This window comes from Pteropus vampyrus, unplaced genomic scaffold, assembly GCF_000151845.1.
Source record: "Pteropus vampyrus isolate Shadow unplaced genomic scaffold, Pvam_2.0 Scaffold11, whole genome shotgun sequence".
Lineage (NCBI taxonomy): Eukaryota > Metazoa > Chordata > Mammalia > Chiroptera > Pteropodidae > Pteropus > Pteropus vampyrus.
The window spans coordinates 1,712,302-1,720,698 of NW_011888792.1; the positions used below are offsets into that span (position 1 = coordinate 1,712,302).

The window sequence follows — 8,397 nt, forward strand, 5'->3', positions numbered from 1 at the left end:
CTCAGACTCTTGGATCCAAGGATGGAAATTGGTTTATTCAGTTCCTTTTCAATTTACTTTCAGTTTCCTGTTTTGAGGGTTTTCAGGGCCCTTGAGTCTCTCAGTTTTCCTGGCTTTTCCCTTAGTAGTATCGCTGAGAACATGAAAATTAGGCTACTCCTTTAAAGTTTCAAGGGCCACATTCTAGGGTCCTAGGATTTGGTGAGGTAATTCATATTCATTCTATTCATAGTACATACATGATTTTATAAATCTGGGTTATGTTCTCCCTGTATCATCTAGACTAAAGAAAGTTCAGGTCTTCCAGGCTAAAAACTTGGGCATTATCCTTGATTATTCTTTTTAGTCTCTTTAGCTGTTATCAAATTATCGTGTGTCTTTTTTCCCTTTGAAATATCTCTTTAATATGCCTTTTCTTCTCCTGTTCTCATCTAGCACCCCACCATTACCTCATACCTTTTTTATCGTATCAGCCCTCTGACTGGCTCTGCTGCCAGATTAACACAGGAGAATTCAGCTTTTATCATATCACTGTTTTGATGTAGTCGAGAGCTGCTAAGAGTGAGCTAATGTTAAATATGACATAACAGAAGAATATGATACCCATGATATATTAGTAAAGAGAATGCAAAACAGTAATTAAAATATGATAAAACATATCACCGTGTTAAATAGTATGCAAAACAGTATTAAAATATGATACAAATCTGTATGTGTAAATTCACATATATGCATAGCATATGAATCTTTAGAATTTAAACAATGAAATATAAATGTTTATTATATTATTAATATGCTTCTTGTCCATTTGTGTGTTTTTTTTGGAGAAATGTCTATTCATAAAAATATGTAGTCTCAAATATTTGATTATTTCTAGATGGTAAAATAACTGGAGATTTTAATTTACAAATATGTGATTTCAAAATTTTCTATAATAGACATATTACTTTCAAAATAAGAAAAACGTATTAAAGTTTTTTTATCTAAAAAGAGAATACTAGCTGAAATTTAGAGCATTTGCAACTAGAGCTCCCACTTGAGAACAGCATTGACTGTTATGCACTCTATTAGTTGAGATGCCAGATGGCATGAATATGATGTTATTTAAAAATTATTAACCTCAATGAACCTAACACCAGAGGATTGAATACCAGCTATACAAGTGTATTTGTCTCCTACTGAGATAATAACTGTTGTGCATTAGTCATATTACTTTTTATCAAAATATTGCAAGAAATTAAGGTTGTAAGAAACTCTAAATGGAACCCTCTCTCAAAAAACATGTCTCTTCTTTTGTGTTCTAGGAAATGGGCTGTGGATATTGAATAATCTTCTCAATTACAAATTCTTGAAAAATGGAATTATCTCTCATACAGTAGTTTAAATATTTTAGAAATGCATTTATAAATAAAAGAAAGAATATTTTCCATTTTTATTAACTTGAGATGTCATTGAGCAACCTCTGATGGTAAACTGTCATAATAGCTTTAGAACCCAAGTGTCTTAATCCGTTTCCCATGGATTAGCAATATCTTTTGATCAGAGATTAAATTATAATGTTTTGGCTTCATCCTTAAATTGACTGGTGGCTTAGTGATGGAATTGCATGTTGTTATGACACAAATCCAGTCTATCAGATTGTTATCTGAATTGCCCATTTCTCAGGTTGTCATTTTTCTAAATATGGATAATCTCTTTGAAATTTGGCAAAATATAGCAAATGGACAAAGATCAAGAAGTCAAACAAGGCTTTGTAAGAGTTACGATGATGATCTTTAAGGTTTATAATCATTTTAATTTTAGTCACATCTTATTAATATAGGTGATATAAAAAAGAACATTATTGTCCATATCAAAATAATTACCTTATCCCTCTCTGCCTTTTTTTTTTTTTTTTAACTGAAATGATACCCACTGAGAACTATGCCACTCACTTCAATCCCAAAAGTTTAGAAGATTGTCAGGGACAGTTACCCTCAACCTAAGGCTTCTGGGTAGTAGCAAATTAGGGTTGTGGTGACAGGACCTGAGAAGGAGGGAGTGAGAGTAAGAAAAAAATTGACTTTTTTAGTGCTGAAGGTACTTTGACACTCAAGCCCAGAGAGGCAAGAGCAGAAAGATCAATTGTGGCTATTCTCTGGCAAAAGAGAGAGTGCCAGGTTAGGAAGGCCAGATGGGATGGTAATTAGAACAGAAACAGAATAGGCCACAGTCCAAAGGGGTAAGTGAGTGGTCAGATTTAAAAAGACAAGGCATAATCACTGGACAACCACTCAGGAGTGTTAGGTCCATACAGCATGTGGCATCTTAAAACCTAAGAGGCATTTTAAAGGTGGCAGCTGAGTGCTGTCTGTCGGATTCCAGAGGCCACTCTCCTTTGTGTTTGGGATTTTGCACAGACTCTTAATGTTAATGAGATTTATACAGGTGGTTGTTGTTGTTTTTTTTGGTATGGTTTAAATACACACACACACACACACACACACACACACACATATAATTTATTTAAATTAGTTTCAAGTATACAGTACATTGGTTAGATATCTATATAGTTCATAAAATGATCCCCCCAGTTGCTCCCTTCCTCCCCTGGCCCTCTACCTAGCCATCATATTAGTACTAACTGCATTCCCTCTGCCGTGTTTCAACTATGAACTACTAATTTATACTTCTTTAACCCTTCTATCAACTACTAACTTATACTTCCTTAACCCTTCACCCCATTATCCCAGCTCCCCAACCCTCTTCCCCTCTGTCCGTCACCAAATTGTCCACTATATTCGCGAATCTGTTTTTGATTAGTTTGTTCTTTTTGTTCCTTAGATTCCACATATAAGAAAAGTCACATGGTATTTCTTTCTCTATCTGACTTACTTCACTTAGCATAAAAACCTCTAGGTCCATCCATGTCATTACAAATGGTAGGATTTCATTTTTTTAATGGCTGAGTAATATTCCATTGCCTATATGAACCATAATTTCTTTATCCAATTGTCTGTTAATGGGCATTTAGGTTACTTCCGTATCTTGGCTATTGTAATTGTGCTGCCGTGAATATTGGAGTGCATAGATCTTTACGAAGTATTGTTTTGGTTTTCTTTGGATAAATACCCAGAGGTGCAATTGCTGGGTCAAAAGGTATAACCATTTTTAATTTTTTGAGAAACCTCCATTCTGTTTTCCATAGCGGCTGTACCAATTTGCAATCCCACCAACAGTGTATGAGGTTCCCTTTTCTCTGCATCCTCGCCAACACTTGTAGTTTTTTGATTTATTGATGATAGCCATTCTGACAGGTGTGAGGTGATATCTCATTGTGGTTTTAATTTGCATTTCTCTGATGGTTAGCAACCTTGAGCATCTTATCATATGAATATTAGCCGTCTGTATTTCCTCTTTGAAGTATCTATTCAGACCACCTGCCCATTTTAATTGGATTATTTGTTTTTTTGTTGTCGAGTTGTATAAGTTCTTTATATGTTTTGGATATTAACCCCTTACTGGATGTATCATTAGCGAATATCTTCTCCGAAACAGTCAGTTGTCTTTTTGTTTTGTTGATGGTTTCCTTTGCTGTACAAAAACTTTTTAGTTTGATGTAGTCCCACTTGTTTATTTCTTTTGTTTCCCTTGCCCAAGGAGATACATCTGAAAAGAAATTCCTGTTAGTAATATCAGAGAGTTTACTGCCTATGTTTTCTTCTAGAAGTTTTACAGTTTCGGGTCTTAACATTTAAGACCTTAATCCATTTTGAATCTGTTCTTGTATACGGTGTAAGAAGATGGTCCAGCTTCTTTTCTTGGCATGTATCTGTCCAGTTTTCCCAACACCATTTATTGAAGATACTGTCTTTTCCCCATTGTATATTCTTACCTCCTTTGTCATATGTTAAGTGAGCGTATGGGCGTGGATTTATTTCTGGGCTCTCTGTTCTGTTCCATTGATCAATGTATCTGTTTTTATGCCAGTACCATGCTGTTTTGATTACTGTAGCCTTGTAGTATAGTTTGATATCAGGTAGTGTGATACCTCCAACTTCGTTCTTCTTTCTCAAGATTGCCATGGCTAGTTGGGGTTTTTTATGGCTCTTTGCAGTTTGTTTTGATGAATTTTAATTCAGGGGGAAATAGGTAAATTATATTCATTATGCTCTGTCTACTCAGGCAAAGTAGTATAAAATATACTGTAAATATATTTTTAATTTACAAATAGTTAATACAGAAATAAAACTGGATACTTAAAATGTTTTTAGTATCTGACAAAGTCATTTACATAGAATACCTTGTTCTGATATTGCTAGAAAAATACAAAATTACAGATCCTAAAAAATCAATATAGTGATAATATAGGAATAACTGGTCATATAGTAGCTTCATCTGAATATCCTTTTCAAACTAGAAAGCACTCTAAAAACCTCCGTTTTTTAAGAAGCAAACAGACTAAATCTCAAAGTTTCTGAAACCCATAGTACAATAGTGAAATCTGTTTTAAGAGAAGCATTCAGCATAGTACTCTATTCCTTTTGAGGGAATCTTCTTTAAAAGGATGTAAGGGATACCTGTGCTATGAGATAATGAGATAACAAGCTAAAAAAAGAGAGAGAGAAAGGTAAATAACTGTGTACATTCCTATATTTTTTTCTGAATGTCTTTAAATAATGACTCTAAAGCTTCTTGACCATCAGCTGTTTAATTAGCCAAAGATTTGAGGCAATGACCATTATCTTTTACAAACAAATCCAGAAGTTAATTATCTAATTAATAGTATACACTACTAATAAGATAAGTGCAGATCACTGAAAAAAGTACTTTTCTTCTTACTTGCATTCAACAAAATTTATTACAATGTTTATGGCAAGGTTATGGTCTAGACGTTACGGTAAATCAGATGGACACGGACTCTACCATGGAGAAGCTTCTAGTTCAGGGCGAACGATATTGAAACTGTTATTCCTAATTCGGATGATGCTATGAACGAGAAGCACAAAAGGAACCTGGGCAGTTTATTGAAGATAAATGAAAATGATTGCTACATTTGAGTTAATTACATCTAAGTTAAAATGTCATGGATCAGATCAAATGTGCAGTATGATAGTAATAATAGATATTTTGGTATAAAAGCTGTTTTAAATATATATAATTCTATCCAAATGAACCAAAAAGAAGCCTCAGTAATCAAGTTATTATATTAAACAAAAGTAGTTCACTGTAATTTCCATCTCTCTTAACTGCTGGATATGCCTGGTTATTTTGTTTTAGCTTGTGCTTACTTATTGTATAGCTTTTATAAGTCAAAGAAATCATTTTGCTCACCTTTTTGTTGTTGCTTTTGTAGGAATTTCAGTGAACATTATCATTCCTTGTGTAAAGCAGTACATCACCTAGCAACTATTGACTGCATTTTCTCCCTGGCCAAGGTCGCTAAGCAAGGAGATTACTGCAGGTAATATATTTTCTATTTCCCCCTTGTTTCAGTACTTTAGATCAGATGCCATTATTCAATCTATTTTAGTGTTTTTATTGTAAAATACTAAAATTATTTAAATATGGTGGACTCTTGGTAAAGCTGAATGTCATACAAATATAGCTTGATTTAAAATTCTTTTCTTGCTTGCTCTATCACTAAGTACAATGTTCACTATAACTCTAGAGGTGAATATTATGTATTTCAATATTTACGTTTATATAGGCGACATTTTTATAAAGGAGCAGTCCTTTCATTTATTAACTTTGACTTGAATACTTTATAATGTTTAACTTTATAATTATAAAAGCCTCATTTAAATATCTTAATCAGACATGGGTGATTCATTCTGAGGCAAATTGCTCCCTATTGCTTTCAATTGCTCTCAAATTGCTCTTCCTTACCTCTGAAACCTTAAGCTTGAGCCAGTCTTTTGGTTTAATTCTCTGTCGTCACTTCTCTGGTGGTGAGGGGTGGGTCCTGCCTTCTAGACCCTCTGGGGTGGCAGTCCTGTTCCCATTGCTTTGCTGGGCATCGGTTGGGCCCCCAGGGCTCCAGCCCACCCTGCCCCCATGGGCACACCTCTGAGGGGGTTCTCTGTGGTGGCTTTACCTCTGCCGAACACTCTGCACTTCAGCTTGCTCTTGTGGCTCCCCCAGGCTGGAATTTCATGCTGTTGGCTCTCTGTGGCTCTGGTGGGCTTTGCCCTGTGGAGGCTGTCTGGGTCTCTTTTTTAGAGCACTTCCTCATTCATGAGGGCTCTGCCTATATGACCTAATCACCTCCCAAAGGCCCTCCCTCCTAATACCATCACATTATTTATTTTTTCTCTTTTAATAAAAGTTTCCTTTTTTAGTAAATACAAATTCCAACATCAACAAACAATAATCTGATGGAAAAATACTTAGCCATTAAATAATATCATTACATTAGACATTAGGTTTCAACATATGAATGAGGGGGGCACAAATACTTAATTTGTATCTCACAGCCTCATTTTTTTCATGTATCTAAGAAACATTTAGAGAATATTTAACTTGCTGGCTTGTTGTGAGGACTAAAAAAGAAAATGGAAGAGATACTGTCTATCAGTGTTGTGGCACACAGTTCATTAGTAGATGTGTTTTCACTGTTCACACTTCCTTCAAGTCTTGATTTCTTCTCTAGTTTGTGCCAGATATCTTTTTTTAACATTTAAATGTCCTCTGTAGCTAGCATAGTGCCCACAGTGGATGTCAAAAAGTGGTTTGTTTAATGTAAAGCATTTATTTATTTGTGGGAGGAGAGTTGAAGGATTGGCTGCGTCATTTATAGACTCAAAATATACTTAATTTGCTGTTTTCTTTCATTTTGTTTTGCTGTCCATTTGTGCATGCAGTGTATCCAGACTGCCAGGCACAACAGTTTTATTTAAATTAGGTCTTTGCATTTTCTTTATTGCCTAATTTCTTGTCACATCAGAGGGATTCAAATACACAAATTTGCTCTGTCGGTCAACTATAGGCATTTTAGAGCTGAAACTTTACATTGCAGGAAATGGGGAAAAGTTATATTCTATTAATCATCTGTAAAAATGAGATATGTAAATTTACTCTAGTTGAATCTAGTTGGGAAGAATGAGTCTACTTTCAGCTGACTTGATTTCTTCCTTATGTATTACAATCTTAATAGTTCTTTTTTGGTTCACAAGGTTTGCGAAGCAAATTTTTCCTTATGATTTCTGTGTCTGAATTAAGCAGAGAATTGGCTACAGCCTGTGTACTTAATGTGTATTTAGATCAAGCTCTTCTCATTATGTATGGGTGTGTGGTTTGCTACATTACACCAAATTGAAAATTTCATATCTGTATGTGTGTCTGTATATCTATTTGTACACCTAAACATACAGATTATTACACATAATATATAATTTTCAGTGCGAAATATTAATCAGAATCTAGCTTTGTTGTCAAAAGACCTGGTTCTAGCCCACCCTCTGTCACTAACTGGCCATGTACTCTTATTTAAGTCTTAGGTATCCACATATAAAGTTGTAAGAAGAAAAGTTATGAATTAGTAAATGGGATAAATCTTAAAGTTGTGGGAATTCTTTATTGAGATGTAGTTTGGGCAAGAACTCTATCTGTGGAGTAAAAATATATTCCTTATTACATCATTGTAAAACTATGAGTCTATTCCTAGACTCACCAGAAAATTAACAGTTTTAGATTACCTACTGCATGTAAGTTTGGGCTTAGATTTTTCAGTTTAATGCCTCTCCTTGTTCTTTTGGCATCTTTCAGTGTATATATATATATATTAAGAGACCATTTGATTCGCATAAGTAATTTGTATCTCTCTTTTAGCCATCCTTCAGAGTGTAGACTTTGGATCAGATAGACATGGATTTTGAATGGTAGCTTGGTTATTTAACAGCTGACTTTAAACAAATTACTTAACATCTCTGATCCTCAGTTTGTGCATTGACAAAATAGTACCTATCTCTCAGATATGTCGTATAGATTAAATGAGATAAAGATATATGAAACTTCTAAGCAGGACTAGGCAAATGATAAGCACTTAGTAAATAGTAGCTATTAATCAAAGGTGTTTAGTTATTCAAAAATCAGAAAGAAATAAGTATTGTAAAAATTCTTTGTCTTTAATAAAAATATCTGAACTTAAGGGTTGTTATCATTCATACCCATAATAATTTCTTTTAAAAAATCATTTTTAGTTCCTTGTCAATACTCAATGTCTCTTAGAACACTATAAGCATAGTTATCTTAAAGTCTGTGTCTGATAATTCAAATATCTGGAGTCCTTTTGTGTCTATTTCTATTATTGTCCATTGTTTCTGCTCGTTTTTGTTCGTGTATCTTTTTGAATGCCTGGTTGTTTTGATTATCTTACGGGCATTGTATTTGCAAAATCATTTGTAGAAATAATTTGAT

General features: G+C 34.1%; 1 protein-coding gene across 3 annotated transcripts in view; it reads left to right on the top strand.

Moving 5' to 3' along the window:
- Window positions 1-8,397, top strand: part of MSH3 (mutS homolog 3) — a 127,607-nt gene that overhangs the window by 79,199 nt on the left and 40,011 nt on the right. For all 3 annotated transcript variants that reach the window (XM_011377558.2, XM_023523009.1, XM_023523013.1), the window contains one exon: window positions 5,336-5,443. In XM_011377558.2, the coding sequence (XP_011375860.1) occupies window positions 5,336-5,443 (108 nt within the window). The remainder of the gene's footprint in view (window positions 1-5,335; window positions 5,444-8,397) is intronic.